Source organism: Chanodichthys erythropterus, chromosome 2 (assembly GCF_024489055.1).
Source record: "Chanodichthys erythropterus isolate Z2021 chromosome 2, ASM2448905v1, whole genome shotgun sequence".
NCBI classification, from domain to species: domain Eukaryota; kingdom Metazoa; phylum Chordata; class Actinopteri; order Cypriniformes; family Xenocyprididae; genus Chanodichthys; species Chanodichthys erythropterus.
Genome location: NC_090222.1, coordinates 14,020,886 through 14,039,705, shown reverse-complemented (window position 1 = coordinate 14,039,705; position 18,820 = coordinate 14,020,886). Strand labels below are relative to the sequence as shown.

At 35.9% G+C, this 18,820-nt stretch overlaps 2 protein-coding genes across 10 annotated transcripts in view; both read left to right on the top strand.

The window, feature by feature from the left end:
- Positions 1-7,445, top strand: part of myh14 (myosin, heavy chain 14, non-muscle) — a 55,889-nt gene extending 48,444 nt beyond the window's left edge. For 2 of the 7 annotated variants that reach the window (XM_067401942.1, XM_067401906.1), the window contains 4 exons: positions 110-282; positions 1,832-1,858; positions 2,267-2,281; positions 3,012-7,444. In XM_067401942.1, the coding sequence (XP_067258043.1) occupies positions 110-282; positions 1,832-1,858; positions 2,267-2,281; positions 3,012-3,201 (405 nt within the window). In that variant the 3' untranslated portion in view covers positions 3,202-7,444. Of the gene's footprint in view, positions 1-109; positions 283-1,831; positions 1,859-2,266; positions 2,282-3,011 lie in introns of all 7 variants that reach the window. The other 5 variants (XM_067401953.1, XM_067401934.1, XM_067401962.1 and 2 more) reach the window with 4 other exon arrangements.
- A 6,714-nt stretch (positions 7,446-14,159) lies between these two features.
- On the top strand, positions 14,160-18,545 carry si:ch211-120k19.1 (uncharacterized protein LOC563199 homolog). Of its 3 annotated transcripts, XM_067392973.1 has the most exons (6): positions 15,174-15,209; positions 15,489-15,576; positions 16,128-16,592; positions 17,923-17,993; positions 18,097-18,126; positions 18,214-18,545. In XM_067392973.1, the coding sequence occupies exons 3-6, from the start codon at positions 16,136-16,138 to the stop codon at positions 18,331-18,333; spliced, it is 678 nt and encodes a 225-aa protein (XP_067249074.1). In that variant the 5' UTR covers positions 15,174-15,209; positions 15,489-15,576; positions 16,128-16,135; the 3' UTR covers positions 18,334-18,545. The 3 variants fall into 3 exon arrangements, with proteins under 3 accessions (XP_067249082.1, XP_067249074.1, XP_067249067.1); XM_067392981.1 differs by lacking the exon at positions 15,489-15,576 and having other exon boundaries at positions 14,160-15,209; XM_067392966.1 differs by lacking the exons at positions 15,174-15,209; positions 15,489-15,576 and adding an exon at positions 15,626-15,953.
- The last annotated feature ends 275 nt before the right edge of the window (positions 18,546-18,820 follow it).

Here is an 18,820-nt window from a genome sequence, read left to right as displayed (position 1 = left end):
ACCTACACAAACTCATGACAGGATTTGCAGGATTTTCTTCAGGGTTGTGGGTAGTTCAGTACAACTGCAATTCTACAATTATGAAATCTCTCTTTCTTTCTGTTTGTAGTTGGATAAATCTATGGGGCGTCTCCGTCAGCTGAAGAGGCAGTTAGAGGAGGTGGAGGAAGAGAACTCTCGCTCCAACGCTCAGCGCAGGAAACTACAGCGAGAGCTGGAGGAAATGAGTGACGGCATGCAGAGCATGAACCGCGAACTCAACACTCTCCGCTCCCAACTCAGGTAAAGATTATGATGGTTTTGATGGCTTGTTGTGAGGTTTGCCATTTTGTGTGTGAAATTCAAAGAGATCAAAATGAGAAAAAAAAAGAAAAAAAAAGCAACAAGCAAGTTTTTGTCCTAACCAGCACTGGCCATGTCAAGTGTCAAGACATGCCATTTATGTCACCAGTCAGTTGTGTTAGTTCATTCTGCTCCACATTTATTTGGCATTCTAAAAAAAATGTTCTGAATGCGGTAACATCAAAATTATTGGGTCTTATTCAAGTGAAAAATATTATTTTAATACAGGATTGGGCACTCCTGTATTAATATGACTGAATCAATTTAACTGTATTAGGTTATAAAAAAAATAAAAGGCTCAGATCGGGTATAAATAACTCCTTAAAGGCATAGTTCACCCAAAAATGTAAATTCTGTCATCAATTACTCACCCTTAATTGTTCCAAACCCATAAGCCTTCTTTCATTTTCAGAACACAAATTAAGATATTTTTAATGAAATCTGAGTGATTTCTGTCCCTATTCACTCACATCTATGATGCTTCAAAATGTTCATAAAGAAATTGTAAAACTAATCCATATAAATTGAGCGGTTTAATCCAAGTCTTCAGAAGAGACATCACCAATTTATATGATGAACAGATTTAATTTAAGCTTTTATTCACATATAAACATTCATCATTGAACGGTAAACTTGCTAAGTGGTTTGAAATGCATAAGAGTGAGTAATTGAAGACAAAACTTTAATTTTTGGCTGAACTAAGCCTTTAAGATGAAAACATACATACATCCACTTTTTACAGTGTAGATTTCTTCTCATATGTCACATGAGACATTTTAGTGTTCTGTGTGAACAGAAAAACTGCTTGTTTCTGAAAACTTGTCACATTGTGTCTGGTTAGGACAGTGAAAGTCTTTTAGTTTTTCATACATAAATCAGGGTTCATACAAGGTGCTTGAAGTGCTTGAATTTTTGAAATTTAAGTCATGGAAAACCATGTTTTGTTTTATTTTATTGATAAAACAATCTTTTTACGCCAAATTAATGCTGCAGCCTGTCTGATATACATACACAGTTATTTTGCATGGCTATGAGCATGATATTGCTCATATGAAGATCCATATGATACAGCTTTCATTCTTCAGGTCAATCATATATTCATGGGAAAAAAATCAGTTTGAATTAGGAAAGTGATATCTTTGTCATAGTATCCTTTCAATGGTTAAAGTTACCACAGTCATTGCATGTGCTGCACTTTATTTTTACCATTTTTTATTGGTTTATTTTTATTTATCTATTTACCTTTTTTAGAATTTGAAAGATAATAAAGATCTTGTTTGATAAGTGAGATCTCTGATTGTAGTCCTCGAAAACCAATAAAGTAGTGCTTGAAAAGTCCTTGAAAGTCCAAATCCTGATAAATATATTTGCATGTCATCAATCCATTTTTGTTGTACTGTGTTTGCATGTTTCATTCACTCATTGTCTCATCTAATGTGTCTTATTGTGTCCATCCGTATTTGTGCGTTTGTCTCCTACACCATCTCAGCATCACAGAACGGCAGAAGTCAGAACAGTAGGTTTTCATGTATAAAGCGTCAGACTGTGTGTTCTGTGTTCCTCTCTGAGCATTTCCTGTCTCCTCTTGATTCTGGTGGTGTGTGCCCTGTTGAGATTAGAGACAGTCCTGTATAGCTGATTTATTCTGAAGCATATCAAGGTGGTGTAGTCTACATTGGATTGTGGGTCACTTCCTGTTTATAGATGGTGATGAATCACAGATTCTCTCTTCCACCAATCATGGACACTCTTTCAGTTTCCTCTTTTTTTCCCCTTTCTTTCTTTCTTTCTTTCTTTCTTTCTTTCTTTCTTTCTTTCTTTCTTTCTTTCTTTCTTTCTTTCTTTCTTTCTTTCTTTCTTTCTTTCTTTCTTTCTTTCTTTCTTTCTTTCTTTCTTTCTTTCTTTCTTTCTTCCGGTTCATAAGCAGTGACCCCAAAAGGTATTTGGATATTTCACAATTCCTTTGTATTAGGCAACAAAATATCAAAACAAGGCTTTTTGTTTTGTGTTTTTTTTTTTGCTTTATTTTGTGTTTTGTTTCGTGTTTTGCTTTGCTTTATTGTTTTGTTTTGTTTTGTTTTGTTTTGTTTTGTTTTGTTTTGTTTTGTTGTGTTTTGTGTTTTGCTTTGCTTATAGAACAAAACAATTAAAGCAGAACATCTGACAAAAAAGTTATTACACAGTTAAAAAAAAAAAATCTGATAACTTTTTTTTTTTTAAATGAACTCTTTCCCCTTCAGTGTTTTTGTTTTGTTTAGTTTTTTTTTTTTTTTTTTTTTTTTTTGCCACAAGTTGCCAGCCACTGCCAGCATTTTTGATAATTTTCACAAAAATGTCATGGCTGCCAGAATATTTTCTATATCAAAAGAAAGAACAGAGCCTCTACTTTTAAACGAAAAACAATTTTATTCTAGCGTCATGCATTATTTTTTTATCAACATTTGAATTTGGGTAATACTTAAAAAAATAAAAATAAATAAATTTTACACAAAAAGCTGAGAAAATCACATTTTTTTCAAAGACTACAGCATGCGCAAGCAAAATGTAGTTCGTGTGACACAGTAAGTGTCTAAATATGCCTAAATATGTTTTGGGGACACTGTACATTTATTTAACATTTTTGTATGAATTGCATGTCATTATATTCTCTGTTTCTGTGTCTGTCTCAGGCGAGCTCCGCTCCCTATCTCCATGCGTGCTGGCCGCAGGGCTCTGGTGGATGACCTTTCTCAGGAGAACTCTGATTCTGAGGATCCAGGTGCTTCACCCACCCCGTCCAGTGGCCCGCCGGGTACCCCCACACCCTCAGACAACGCCCTGGGCCCCCCTCCCCCCTACAGCCTTACAGACGCTGAATAAGAAGGGGGAGTGTGAAAGATGAACAGTTTTACTGGTTTAACTCGCATAGCTTTTGCAATCGTACACATAACAGACCATCCATGCAGTCACACATAAACTTGAAACTAGTAAATGTGATTTATTGATTTTAAATGAACTGATGAATTAGCATGCAAGATGGAGAAAATCGGATGCAGTACTCTTATAGTACTATTTAAACCAAGCAGTAAGGACTGCAGTTTTAAAGTTGAGGAGAAAAATAAACTACATTTCCCAACATTTCTTGGGAGATACAAGTACTGTATATCGGTGCAGTATATCAGGCTTGTTGTGGCAAAATTATTGTGGCCACCTCAAGCTCTTTCTCAATCAATCAAAAGCCATGTGTTTAGGAGAAATTTGCATGTTAATGGCAATCAAAGGCCATTGGGTATTGCACAGATGATCCCCGATCAGGCTAAAATGCATCATCTGTAGTTGCACAAGCCATCAAACCCTCAAACCCCTGATAAACTTTCTCTCGCTCACCCCTGAAATTATGTCATGTTTTAAGAAATTGAGAACTGAACCGGTAAAAGGATATCTCTTTGGTATTTTAGAATATCTGTGTTTTAAAATTTTACAAGTGATAGCTGTACTTCAGATAAATAGACAACTTTGCTTTTTGTTAAACATGATTTGGCAAAGATGATGATTATGGAAGCCTTTTCCACCCCAGAGTAAAAGAAAAAAAAAAACAATTGCTACTTTATATGTGACTTTGATTCTCATAATTGTGACTTTTTTGCTCAATACTGTGACTTTACATTTCGCAGTTGTAAGTTTGTTTCTTGCAATTGCGACTATAAATCACAATGTGACCTTTTATCTCAAAATGTGACTTTATCGTAATTGCGACGTAATATTGTGACTTTATATCTCACAATTGCATCTTTCTTTCCCATATTCTGTCATGACAACTCTTGGAGAGATTGGTATGTTAATAGAGATTAGTATGGCAATGGATATGGCAATATTAATGTATTTGGTCTTGGCGGAATAGATCTGCTTCGCTTCTGCTGCTGCAGAGCAAGTACAGAGACTGCCAATACATTCACAGACATTACTGTGAGCATCTAAGACATGCTGCTGCTGCTGCACATGTAACATACATGAATTAACCCCATAGCAGACCTATACAGGTGGAGCTGGGGAAGGAGGAGGGTCTCTGAAAGTGTGCTGCAGACTGCTAACAGCAACACTACCTGTATCTGTTTGAATGTTGAACCGCATCTGCTGTGCTAAGTAGATAATGATGTGATCATTAACAATTTAGTTAATGATCTCTCAGCCTATGCCATCTAGAGTTTCATGCCAGCCAGAACTAGCTAATATTGTGACTTTACATCTCACAGTTGCAAGTTTGTTTCTCACAATTGTGACTACAACTAACACCTTACATGTCAAAATGTGACTTTATATCTTGTAACTGTGACTTTATATCTCAGTGTGACTTTACATCTTGCAATTTTCTTTCTTAATATTGTGACTTTATATCTCGCAATTGTGAGTTTGTTTCTACTAATTGTGACTTTATAACTCACAATGTGATTTTATATCGCGCAATCCGTCTTGTATCTCGTTATTGCGACTTTGTATCTCACAGTGTGAAAACTTCTTATTTTAAACTTTATCTCACAGTTAGTTTTTTATTTTTTACTCTGAGGTAACAAGGGGCTTCCATAGATGACATTTTATGCGCACAAAGCTATGATTGTATCAAACAGACATAAAGGTGAGAAAGATAAAAATGCTATTCTAGTAAATGAATATGCTACAAATGTGAGCAGTCCATGATAGCTTTTACATCTTAGCCATAACCTGACCATAAGAAAAGAACGGGGATTCAAAAAAAAAATAATAATGATAAAAATAAATAAATAAATAAATAAATACATGAAAGGTCAAAAAATACTGGACTTCTAGCAGAAAACAAACAAAAAAGCAGCCAAAGCTGACAGATTTCACCTCCATGTATATTTAGCAGTAACATTTATTAGATATTTGAAATATACCTGCTCTGATCTCATTCAAACTTTAGTAATCAGTTCAACTCCCTATTAAGTTCAGGGTAACTGTGCTACAGATTGTACCCTCTTAGATACTGTGCGTAGATAGTTAGGTCGCTCTAAAGGGATGCTTTTGTCAGTAGTGACATAGATAGGTAGTTAGGATTTCTTAATTTATGTCTTAACATATCTGCTCCAGTTTCAGACTACTGACTACTCGTTGTAATTTTTATCAATTAAGAGAATTCCAGTATGCGGTCTATTTATTTTGTTTTGTATTTTTTTTCTGCACATAGACATGACATGGTTGTTGTATAGTTTGCAATTTAAGTAGAAACAAGGCAAAATGAAAGATTTTTGGAGGGTAAGGATGGGTTTACACTTTGCAGGGTATCAGTCAGTAACACTGGACAGAATAAAAATACATTTTCACCATATAAGCTGCAATGGGCCTCAAAGAATACAACACATCAGAAACACATAACACATGCGTTTGAGACTGTTTTGACAGTGGGCAAGAGTGAGAAGCCTGTGATCAGGATTTCTGAGAGTTAAGGTATGAACCTGGAAGACATCTGATATCTTGCCTGTTTTTCCCAGGAGTTGAAGGCTGCTAGTTGCTCCTTAATTATCTCGTTATATCAATGTAACTTTTTTTTTTTCTCTCTTTTTATTTTTGTTTGATTGTTTGTTTGATCATTTTTGAATGCGGTAAATATTTATGGATCAAAGTGTTTATGTTGAACACAATCTGGGGCATATGGATGACAAAAGGGACATTATTATAGCTGTATGCATGTCAGCAGTGCCTGTAGTATCTGCAGAATATACAAAATGGATTCCATTGAAAATCACTACTAAGTACGAGGTCTGGAATTTGATAAATAAATTGCAATATTAGGTCTCCCTGAACAATAATCAAAGGTGCTTTTTTCATACAGGCGATGATACATTTTAGAATACAGTTATTTATTGGTTCTGAAATGTTTTAATTTAATTGATGAATCCTTCGGCATGTCAAATGAAAGTTTCCCTAAACTGTACGAATGTCTCTAATATTTTCATTCTTGGATATTGTATGGTGATGAGCAAATTGATGCACTGGCTTACACTCGCTAGTTTTTCAAGTGATTCAATTTAGCAGTATTAAACTGTGAATAATAATTGTTTGCCACCAATAAGTATTGGAACATGTTTAAGATCTTTTCAGCCTGTGAAATTACAAAGTTCTTTGATTCCCTGATGCACTGATGTGTTTATTACACTGTTATTACCACAGTTATTACTACTTCATACAGTATCTGTCCCATAAATCGGAAAGCAGGGTTTTCGTATCAGATTACACTGTATGTAAAATGTCTGTAATAGGTTATGTAGGTAACATTTTGATACTTTATTTGTTTTATTTGCCCCAATAATGTTTAAATTTTCAATTTTAGTGTATTTTTAATTGCCGATATCTAGAATCAAGTTGGAATTGTATGCAGTTGTAAAATGTTTAATGAAAGGGAGGAAACCATGCTGTTAAAGACAAAACTATAGAATCGCACACACAAGCCAAAATACTCAAGCCTTGTATTGATTGTTTTTATTCTACTTATTTGTCCATGTTAAAACACGTTCCTAAATTATATATCTGCCTATAATTTTTCTGACTGTTTGCCTTTCAAGCAACTCGACATTGCTGCTAAAATGTGTTTTGTCACTGACAAATGTAGAAAATCATTTTGATCGATTTGTACATTTATCAGATTTGCAGAGCTGCAAACTCAAAAATTCAATTATAGGATAGCGTTTGAATTCAAAAACCAATCGTATTTCTCAAAGTCCTATATTGTAGTTGAATAAATGAGCCTTGTTATACTCAACTTGTGCTTTATAATGCAGCTTTGAGCCAGTGTGAGATAAGTGGACAATAGCAGAGAATATGTATGAAAAGGAATTAAAACTTCACAGGAGATACATGTGTGTATCTGAGGTGTTTCTGAACAGGACTGTGTGCTTTTTTGCATCTGTGGAATTTTTAACCATGTCGTTTATTTGATCTTTTGCTTTATTTTGCTATAATGATAATATGAGACTGGGGTGAATTTTAATATACCATTGGTTTTGAAATCAGTGTGGTTTATTTCACACTAACACACTATCAACGATTCACCATCAGCATAGTACATGTGGAGGACTAAGTGCCACTTAATAAACTGCCAGATTATTAACCAAAACTATACTATAAATGGATAAATCATAGCTGAATTTGACAAATTTACTTAGCTGATGCTTTGTTTTGTTGTATTGTATTAGTTTAGCAAAATCATTTTCTGAAGTCTATAGATATTCATACATGCGTCTAACTACAGTTGCTCGAATGTTCACGGACCGGCTTTGACTGCTTACGTATAGTGGCCCATATAAACAGGCGCTAATGAGGTATCTATATATCAACATGTCCTCCAACCAATACGAACATAATGTATTTCCCTGAAATACGACCCATAGAAGCGTTTTCTTAAGTTGCGCCCCTATCGACAGCAGGACACTTTCATTTTAATGCATTGTTCCCTTTTATCTGCGTCTTATTTCGGGTTTCGCGTAGCTCAGTTGGAAGAGCGTTATAATATCAATATGCAGTCGTGATCATTCGATCGTGGGTTTGATCCCAGGGAACGCATGTGCTCATAAAGTGTATATGCACTGTAAATCACTAAGGGTGGGGTGGGTGTAGTCGTTAATAAAAAAAATTGTTTTGCTAAATGGAAATAGGAGAAATGGTGTAAAAAGTCCACACATTGCATTTAAACGAACACGCATTTTGATTGGTAATGACAGTCATACATCATTTCATGACGACAGACGTAACACGACACTGTCATTATTTTTACACCAGCTAGAGCTAGCATGACTTTAAAACATAAATATAAGTCGTAATAAGGTGCTTGAAAAACGACCTATTGGGTCGGGGGTTTTTTTGGAGGACAGTCTCATATATATCTATTGGAGTAATCCGGTGTTTGTCTGTCTCTATTTACTACTGCATGACATGCGCAAATTGGTGGGCGGGGCTAAAGAGGCAGTGATGTAGAAGCCGATGATCTTCTTCTGCAGAGGCGGTCTTTTGTCACACTATGACATAATAATGTGACTAAATCCGAAACTAGTCGTTTTTCTGAGCTTGGTTTCAATAAAAGCTGCTTTTGGACTAATGAAGAAGTTTTGAGTTTTAAAAATGGTTTTGCAGTATGCTTAAACCAACGTAAGTTTAAAAGTGTTTTTTTTTTTTTTTTTTACAATAAAATAAACGAATAAATCACTTTAAATCGAAATAAATTAGAAATAAATTGAGAAATAAAACTTTATTTTACATGTAAAGGCATTAATTAATACAATAAATTAATAAATCAATAGACATTTAGACAAAGTTAAAACAGTTTAATTCATGTTCATAATGTAAATGTAACAATAAAATAATACATTAATAACTTTTTTTAAATACATTCATCCATTCATTCGAATTTGAAAAGTGGCACTCCTAGTCCTCTATATAAAATGTTACAACACTCATACAGTCTTAATTACAGAATATATTTCACTAATTGAGAAATTAATTTCACAACACTGACGAAAACATTTCACAGAAATGATCATAAAATCATGAAAGTGTAAAGGTGCGGGCAAAAAAGATACATTGTCCATTATTAATAGTGTATATATGCAGCACATTTCAGACAGACATCACATTCTAACCAATTAGCTTTCTGTTATTCATCATGGTGAAGTCGAGTGATCAACTTGAACAAGAGCGCAATCTCTCGCCCTCAAGCGAAACTCCCATTAACGCAGAACTGAAATTTCACAGAGCAACGATAACATGTAATCGCACCTTAATATTAAAACAACCCCAGATACAATAAAATTCAAGTAAACATTTCATAACTACATTACTGTCCAGTGACTGATCAGTACTTTCCAAATGTATTACTAATGCAATTTACCTCTTCCTCTGCAACAATATTACTGAATAACCAATCATCATCTAGAGGTGGAGTTGGAATTGGATTGGGGTGGATCTTATGTAATGTAGCAGGGAAAGATCTAGCCACGCCCTCAAAGTTGTGACAACTCTGATTGCCTCTGAATTTCGAGTAAAAACACGACTCTCCTTTATGATAACAAAAGCCTTCAAGGCAACACATTATGGGGCATTGGAGACCTGATCCAGTCTGATTCTCAATATTTTTGTCTGCGTTTCTGATATTAGTGTCTTGCATCATAAGGTACTGATCCATTTCTGGACTTGAATAGCTCTTGTGTGAGCTTTTTAGAGGCTGTTGCTCCCAGATGTCATAGTGAATCCGTTTGGATTGAGAGTCCAGCTGATTATCAAGCGCTGAGAACATGTGGTGGCTTGAAACAATACCATTCATGGCAGACAATTCTGTATCTGAGGAACCATCCTCCTTTTCATTTGTCCTCATGCAAGGTTCAGCCCTACCAAAATGGTCCTCTAGGATGTTATTGTGGTTCATGGAATAGTTTATTTGATTGTGATGGAAACTATGTCTATGTGACTCTTGATTGGAGAGAATATTAGCATCAAATTCTTGACCGTTTTGGCTCAAATTGCACAAATTGCTGGTCCCATCAGCAAAACCTGTTAGGTTCTCTAGGATTCCTGGAGAATCCAGAGAGCTTGGAAACATGCTGGTTTCCTCTAAATCCTCTTCATTGTGAACCATCCACTCAGCCGTTTTACATTTAGGATCATTATTGTGGATCTGCAGATCTCCATGATTATCATAACAATCCAGTAGATCAAGTTCGTCCACCATATCCATTTGAAGACTCTCAACGATGGTGCCATCTTGCGTTTGGACGCCGTGCTCAGCATCTATGAGCATCTGAACCTCCAAATCAGATGAATCCAAAGACAATAGTGAAATCACCGGAGATGGGGGTGACAGGTCTGAAACATCAACACCCGTGGGGAGCAACTTCATGTCAGAGTATTTGGTGAGACATGGTTTTGAATACGTTCTTGTTCTTTCAATGCTTCCCAACCAGGAGGACACGCTTTCCTCGAAGCTTTCTAAATCGGTTTCGAAGCTGTTGCCTTCCATTGTGTGTCCGGGGTTGTTTTTCTTTGCAGCTTTGTAGGTTTTTTCAGTTCTCAGATTTGTGCCTGTACTGTTGAAGGACTTGCACTGTGAGAAACTTTTATCAGCCACACTGGTCTCCATAAGACTGTCCAATGTCCAGAGGTCACACACATCCTCTTGTTGTTCTGGAAGCACTTCAGTTTTGTCAGCATTTATAAAAGTTTCAATAGCTGTAGAAAACAGAACAAGGGGTGATCAAACTTGTTCCAGATCAGAACAAACCACTTCTGAAAATAAAAAGTAAGGTCTTTTACCTTGTTTTGAGGGTTTAGGTGACTGGTCTGTGACTTCTTTTGCAATGTGAGACAGACTGGGTGTTAGATGATTTGGGGGTTTATCAGTTGAAAATAAAGCAGAAGCCAGCTGATGGTTCGCTGCCTCTATTTCTGCAAATTTCCTGTGTAGAAACAGATATTAATCATAATTATTTAATATAGTTTTATATATATATATATATATATATATATATATATATATATATATATATATATATATATATATATATATATATATATATAAAATTATGATATAAAATATATTTATTATATAAAATTATGATATAAAATATATTTATTATATAAAATTATGTTTGGGGTCATTAAGATTTTTTTTTTTTTTTTTGTGGTTGAAAGAAATTAATACTTTTATTCAGCAAGGATTAAATTGATCACAAGTGACAGTGAAGACTTTTTTTAATGTTACCAATAAATTTGATAAATTCGATTCAAAATAAATGCGGTTCCTTTGTATTTTCTATTCATCAAAAATCCTGGAAATTGTATCCTGGTTTCCACAAACATATTAAGCAGTTGTTTTCAATAATGATAATTATAAGAAATGTTTCTAGAAATCTGGTTTAGAATGATTTCTGAAGGATCATGTGACACTGAAGAAGGCAATGATGACTGCTAAAATTCAGGTTTGCTATCCATCACAGGAATAAATGAAATTTTAAAATATATTAAAATAGAAAACAGTTAAGACATCAAAATATTTCTGTTTTACTTTATTTTTGATCAAATAAATGGTGCCTTATATAAACATATATGTACTGTGTACTAAATATATATATATATACACTGTAATATGTACCTCTGTATCATGTTGTGCAGAAACCTGCGATGATTGACTTGTCGTTTCGATGGCTTGTTTTTACGTGGTTTTTGCAAAGTCCTCATCATGTGACCAGCTGCTGAGGTCACGAAAGTAAAAAGATCCCGACCCCATGGCACTCCATGCTCCAGCCCTGGCTCAAAGGTCAAAATACTGGATGGACGCATAGCTTTGGGGATAAAATGAAGATAAAATATGAGGGTCACTGTGATTTTGCTAAGTAAGACATGTTCCTGGATCAACATCTTTTGATGATTCTGGAACAACATTCCTGTAAAAAAATAAATAAAAATAGTGCTTTCCCTACCCCTAATCCTACCCCTACCCAAAACATCCCTAAAATCAGAGGGAAATGATAAGAAATAAGAACGGTGTAGAAGCACCTAACCCTTGTGATAAGCTTAAAATTGCCATTAACTTTTAAACTATCCCTCAAATTTGATTAGATGATTGGAATGTTGTTCCAGGATCATGTTCTACTTGGTGAAATCATGTTCAGTCAGTAGCTGTTTGCTAAATTGCCAATGAATGTTGCCAGTCATGTACCACAAAAAAATAAAGAAGCAGAACTACAACATTCAGTGTTACACCAAAATAAGATGTAGATCTCTAAAAGCTTGAAAACAGTAACCAAATAAAACCTTTCAATATGAAAGCACCTCTTACCTTCTGTTACTCACTAAGAATCCACTTTAAAATGCGAACCAGGGAATCAGAAGGCTTTGCACAGGTGATCCAGTCTTGCACCCTGACTGACCGAGAGACAGAGAGAGAGTGAATGAATGAGCGAGGGGAGGGTGGCGTTGGTTCAGTGATGATGCCACAGAATGAACGATTCTTTGTCTGCTTAGATAAAGGGAGGCAAGACCGCACCATTAAAGGAGGACAGAGAAGTGCAGCAGAATGAAAAGAAAAGCAATTACCTAGAAGTCAACTGGTTCATGCCGTGTGGTCTCCTTGTGCATTGTCAAAAACATCGCTTGTTAAGTGTTAGCAAACACAGCGCACCAGTTAAGCGCTTAACGGGCCTTTAATTGATCTCTTTAATCTCAGATCCTCATTAACACATTCTCCTGTCTGAGAGCTCTACTGGTTGCCACAGACAAATTGCCTTCACATTTCAGGCTTCAGACAAAATGTTGTTTTTACATATCTATGGGGACGTTCAACATAATGGAACGTGGTCCAGAGGACAGGAAATATGACAAGATCCAAAGCAGGAACATGTTAACTTTAACTAGGAATGCTTAATATGACTTAAAAGGAAATAAGATATTCTACAATCTTAGAGCATTATATTTGAAATTAGATTCTTAAGGGGATAGTTTATCAAAAAAGAAAAGAAAAAGAGAGACATAATTCTCATATGCATGTGCTCTGTTGGACATTGTTAGTAGACTAATTTAACTAGTGACAGTGTGAAAAGTATTTTGGAAGAATTTCTACATTTAATTGCTAAAGGTCCAAAGGACTAGAATCTTTTCATGTGCTGTTCTGTGTTAAAAAATGTTTCATTTGGTGTTCCTGTTCAAAATTGACTGCCCTTTCAAATTGCTTGTAGGCCTAAATCTCTCACTATATGAGACTATCACCAAACATTGGATTCAAATTTTTTTCTTTCAATTATAACAGGTTCTGTATTTCCTTTTGGAACTGATTGATCATAGGCCTCATTGATCTGAGCCAGAGTCCCTTTAAGACAAGTCATTTCACTCGGCGGCCATCTTTGAAATGCCTCTCGGGCATCCTGGGCATCAAGCAATCTCTTTGAATGGGGAAACATCAAATTTTCCAAAACTGTTCGCCAATCTTATGATTAAATGTCATATTTGAAATCACCAATAAAATCTAACAACAACCGACTCATAAATTTAGTTTCTAAACGCTCGAATCATGACAAAAAAACTGTATTTTTCAGGCTGGATCAAGCTAATGCGCGTCTCTTCAGAGGCGCGCGTCTGACTGTTTCTATAGAAACCGGTGATTCTAACGGCCGCTGCAGTGACGCAATGACTTTACCAGTCGGCGATTGGCTCTCATTTAGAAGGCGGGACTTATTCCGCCATATTGCGCGTTACACTTTCCCCCATTCAAAACAATACGAGTGACATGTCTTGTGTTATTCTATAGTCTTTGTCTGAGCTTGTGTGCATTACAGTTTTTGATTGAAATACGTTCACTCAAGCCTATTAACTTAAAAAAGAAGAAGTGAATAAACTTGGATCAGTGACGTCTATGCTCAATCATTTCCAAAAAGAAATACAATTCCTGTCCTAATTACAAGAAAACAAGTTGAATACATTATTTTGCAATAACAGCATAACAAGGGATTTGGCAATTTTTTGTATAGGCCAGTCATTTTTGACCAGGTAACAAGGTTGGGGAAAAAAAAGTACCAAAATTATCAAAAATCTTGCGTGTGCAAAATCAAGAAGTTTTGGTCCACTGTAATAATGCAAGAATTTTCAAGAAAAGGAATATCCTCTCCATTTCAAACCTCTGTTACTTTCTTTCTTCTGTGGAACATAAAAGACATTTTACAATAGTTACCAATAGTTGGTTTTATTTTATATATATATATTTTTTTACCTTGATTTTCCTGTTTCCCCCACAAAAAAAAGACCTTCTTGATCAACACCTGAAAGTGTCTAAAGTTGAAGTAATATCCAGATTAATGTTATTTTATATGCATAATGTTTTAGTATTTTGTTCTTTTCATTAGTTCACCTAAAAATGAAGAGAGAGAGAGAGAGAGAAAGAGAGAATTCTCATATGTGCTAAAGAGGATGTTTTGTTTTATACATTTTTGCAATATTACTTGAAACTGTCTTTACTAACTGATAAAAGACTATTTATTAGGTGCACTGAAAGTAATAATATTAATATACATCATCTGTGCACGAGGTAGGGCCTTAAAAACATCAGCCAATCGTTTACGCGATCATCTTGTGAGAGACGTGCGCGGCTGCGCGCTCCAGTAACTTTCCACACTCCACAGGCGCCGCATGCAATGTTTTTGTCAGGAGACAGGAGTAACAACTGCAGATTATGAGTTACCTGCGGTGAGTCCGACACAATGAATCCACTAACACGACACAGCGAATGCCGGTGGTAAACACTCGTGTTCCAATATGAGTGTTTACGAGTTTTGGGAGGCGTTCCTTCGAAGGAGGGGGGTTGTTCTTACGCATGCGCTCATTTAAAAAATTCAGTAACAGTCAAATCAGTAAAAATCCTCTCTATCACCTTTAATAGACAAATTTAGAGACTGTGAAAAGGGTTTCGGAAGAATTTCTACATTTATTTTAAATATCTATTAAGCTTTCATTCATTTTTGTTTTAGTTGTAGTAATTTTAGTACTTCAACTTTAACTTATTTTATTTCTCATTTTTATTTTTAAGTTTTTCATCTAATATTTATTTCTTATTTCAAATAACAAATGCTATCAGTGATATTTTTAGTTTTAACAACACTGAGCCAGATGTTAAATTGCTAATAACATCTTGTTTGAATTTTTGTGTATTTCATTGGTTATATTAATTATTATTAGTCCATTAACATTCAGATATGGTAACATAAGCAGTGGGTGTGGACAGGAGGGTCTTCACTATATTTAGTGCAGCTTCACACATGTGCTTGTCACTGCAGCGTGTGTTCTCTCTTGCTTTTGAAGAACCTGTGCTTTCAGATGTTCTTCTCTCAAGTTTAACATTGGTGAGCTTCATACTTCATGTTGTGTTTCTGATTTCTGCATTTCATTCTGTATGATTATAATGTCTTTTACTATTAGCAGGAAAGCAGAATGATGTTTTATACCGATTATTAACCAAAGTCTTTCCCTTTCCCTCAAATGTTCTCTGGTTCTCACCATGTGTTCTTTTCTCACATTCTTGCACTGACTGATAAACCTTATCATAAACACTCGTTCTTGTATACTTTGAACTTTGTACCTCGGAACAAACAGTTCTGATTGGTCTATGTTTGACCAATCAGCCAGCTTTGTTTACAAGAATCAATGAGAGGGATCCAATAGAGTGAACCTTGAGATTTGTCATTCATCCTTGAACAGGGCAGCTACATGGTGAGTTAAGCCAGTGTGATTTTGTACATGTTAAAACACTTAAAGTCTGCCTGAAGCAGAAATTGCTATAGTCTTTTCTATCCTATTGTGACATATATCTGAGTGGAATGGCATCTTGAACAAGAAAAAATGTATAAGCCAGGAATTTATTTTGTCCATCAGGAACTGATTGGATTGTTGTGGTTCAAGTGGTGCTCACTGCAGAGCTAAATCGTGTCCAGCTTCACTTCTCTGGATGTAATGGGTTATGTTTATGGGTAGGGTTAGAGTGTAGCAGGGCCGTCTAGCTCCACCCATTAAGTCAAGTGAGGTGGAGTTGGATGTCATGCTTCACCCATTGGCTCTGCAGTGTCTCTTGTGGTTTGCTGTGATGTCATGTGAGTGACAGGTTGCCCCGCCCTCACACCAGTAAACACATCATCAATATTCCATATAGAAATAAGAATTGTCAATTTTGATTTCATGGTGACTTTGAAGGGATCAAATGACATTTATTGTAGATCGAGCCTATTCAGTTTCATGAAATATTTGCTTTTATTATCCCTGTCCAGCGGTCATCATGAAAAGAGCATGGGCTTTGTTCAAATCCCATCCATGCATCTCCAACGTGGTGGGATACACAACACTGTTCGCCACAGCAGACCTCATTCAGCAAAGCATGATGGGAAAAGCTCAGGACAAGTTGACAGAAAAGAAACTGGATAGACTGCGACAAGATCCGTCCAATGTGGATGGAGAAGCAAAGACAGATGATCTGACTTTGTATAATTCCAAAATAAGTGACTCACAAGGCAATAAAAAAGCTCCAGTACATGTTCCACAGCTTCACAGCATCGACTGGGCCCAGACTGCTCGGGTGGCACTGGTTGGGTTCTGTTTCCATGCCAACTTCAATTACCATTGGCTACGAGGACTGGAGAGGATGTTTCCGGGGGGAGGGGCCAAAAGAGTGTCACTTAAAGTGTTTCTGGACCAGATATTTGCAGCTCCTATGACAATAAGTGCTTTCTATATTGGTGAGAATTAGGATTCTTTATCACACACACACACACACACACATATATATATATATATATATATATATATATGGCACATGCTGATAGGTCCTGTGGTCTTTAATGCAAACTGTTGACATTCTCAGCATTAAAGGGTTAGTTCACCCAAAAATTTAAATAATGTAATTAATTACTCACCCTCATGTCGTTCCACACCCGTAAGACCTTCGTTCATCTTCGGACCACAAATTAAGATATTTTAGTTGAAATCCGATGGCTCAATGAGGCCTGCATAGCCAGCAATGACATTTCCTCTCTCAAGATCCATTAATGTACTAAAAACATATTTAAATCAGTTCATGTGAGTACAGTGGTTCAATATTAATATTATAAAGCGATGAGAATATTTTTGGTGCGGCAAAGAAAACCCAAAATAACGACTTATTTAGTGATGGCCGATTTCAAAACACTGCTTCATGAAGCTTCGGAGTGTTATGAATCAGCGTGTCGAATCAGCGGTTCGTAGCGCCAAAGTCACATGATTTCACCAGTTTGGCTGTTTGACACATGATCTGAATTATGATTCGACACACTGATTCATAACGCTCCAAAGCTTCCTGAAGAAGTGTTTTGAAATCGGCCTTCACTATGAAAGTCATTATTTTGTTTTGTTTTTTGCCGCACCAAAAATATTCTTGTCGCTTTATAATATAAATATTGAACCACTGTACTCACATGAACTTAAATATGTTTTTAGTACATTAATGGATCTTGAGAGAGGAAATTCCATTGCTCCCTATGCAGGCCTCACTGAGCCATCGGATTTCAACTAAAATATCTGAATTTGTGTTCCGAAGATGAACAAAGCGTTGAAAGGCATGAGGGTGAGTAATAAATGACATTATTTTCATTTTTGTGTGAACTAACCCTTTAACTACTTGGCACAAGCTAATTGGTTCATGTCACATTTGCAGCCAATGAACTTGCTGCTCTCAACATTTTAATGGCTGTTCAGCATAGAGGAGTTTGCATGCTTTCAGAGTTCCTCTAAAACCCTCCACCTTCCCCAGCTCCACCTGTGTACTACTATGGGTAATTTCATATATTCTATTTGTGCAGCAGCAGTATGTGTTGCATACGCACAGCAGTATGTATTGGGAGTAGCAAGTTCCTGTACTTGCTCTGCAGCAGCAGCATATGTGTGTGTGTGTGTGTGTGTGTGTGTGTGTGTGTGTGTGTGTGTGTGTTTTCCACTTATAATGTACAATCAAACAAAATCAATACAAAACTATACACAATTGTATGAATAATGATAAACTGTTTGAGTAAAGTGTTTATTACACTTCTAAAGGGCTGAGCACATTGGAGGGTGCAGAAGATCCCCTTGAAGACTGGAGAAATAAATTCTGGACCTCATATAAGGTAAACATTGAAGAGCACAAGAGCTATTGAACATATGTGTAAATATTAAAGGTTCTGGATCAATTCTGACTCATTGATTTATACACTTTGTTTCTCTTGGTAGACTGGATTGGTGTACTGGTCAACAATGCAGGTATTATATCCATTTGTTCATACATTTGTGCATCTGCTTCTGAGATGTTTCTTCATTTCTTTTCCCTAATTATATTATATGTCTCAGGCTGTGAACTTCTCCCTGATCCCGCCAGTGGCTCGTACTGTTTTTGTTGGAGGAGTCGCTCTTGGCTGGACTGTCTTCTTGTGTCATTTCAAGCAACAGAAGAGTGACTTCCTGAGCTAGGCTATACAGCTGCTCGGCATTGAATTGAACCAAAACATCGAGATATGCAATTCAAAATAATATGCATATATGCAGCTTTGTACATATAAGGGATGCATTAAAGCTGGTTGATGTTTTAAACAACCGAGATTTGAACAAATCATTTTCCTTGGCTCCTATTTGAATAAAGCACAAATGAATCTTTTAAATGGTCAATTATGCTGCTTAATAAACATGCATTATTTCTTACCCCAGTTTTTCTACTTCTTCTTTTAGAAACATTAAAGTTGTAATGAAACAGAAGTAGCGACAGATCATTTCTTGCAGTGAAACGGATTATGAAGAAAAGATAATGTAGGCCTAGGTGCTTGTGCTGCTATTGAGGTGGGATACGGGTAAGGTTAGGGACAAGTTTGGTAGTCTGGTTAGATTTAAAGGCCCACTGAAGAGTGTTGGAACGCGCAGCATTATTCAATGTATTGACGTAATTTTCGTAATTTAAAAATCG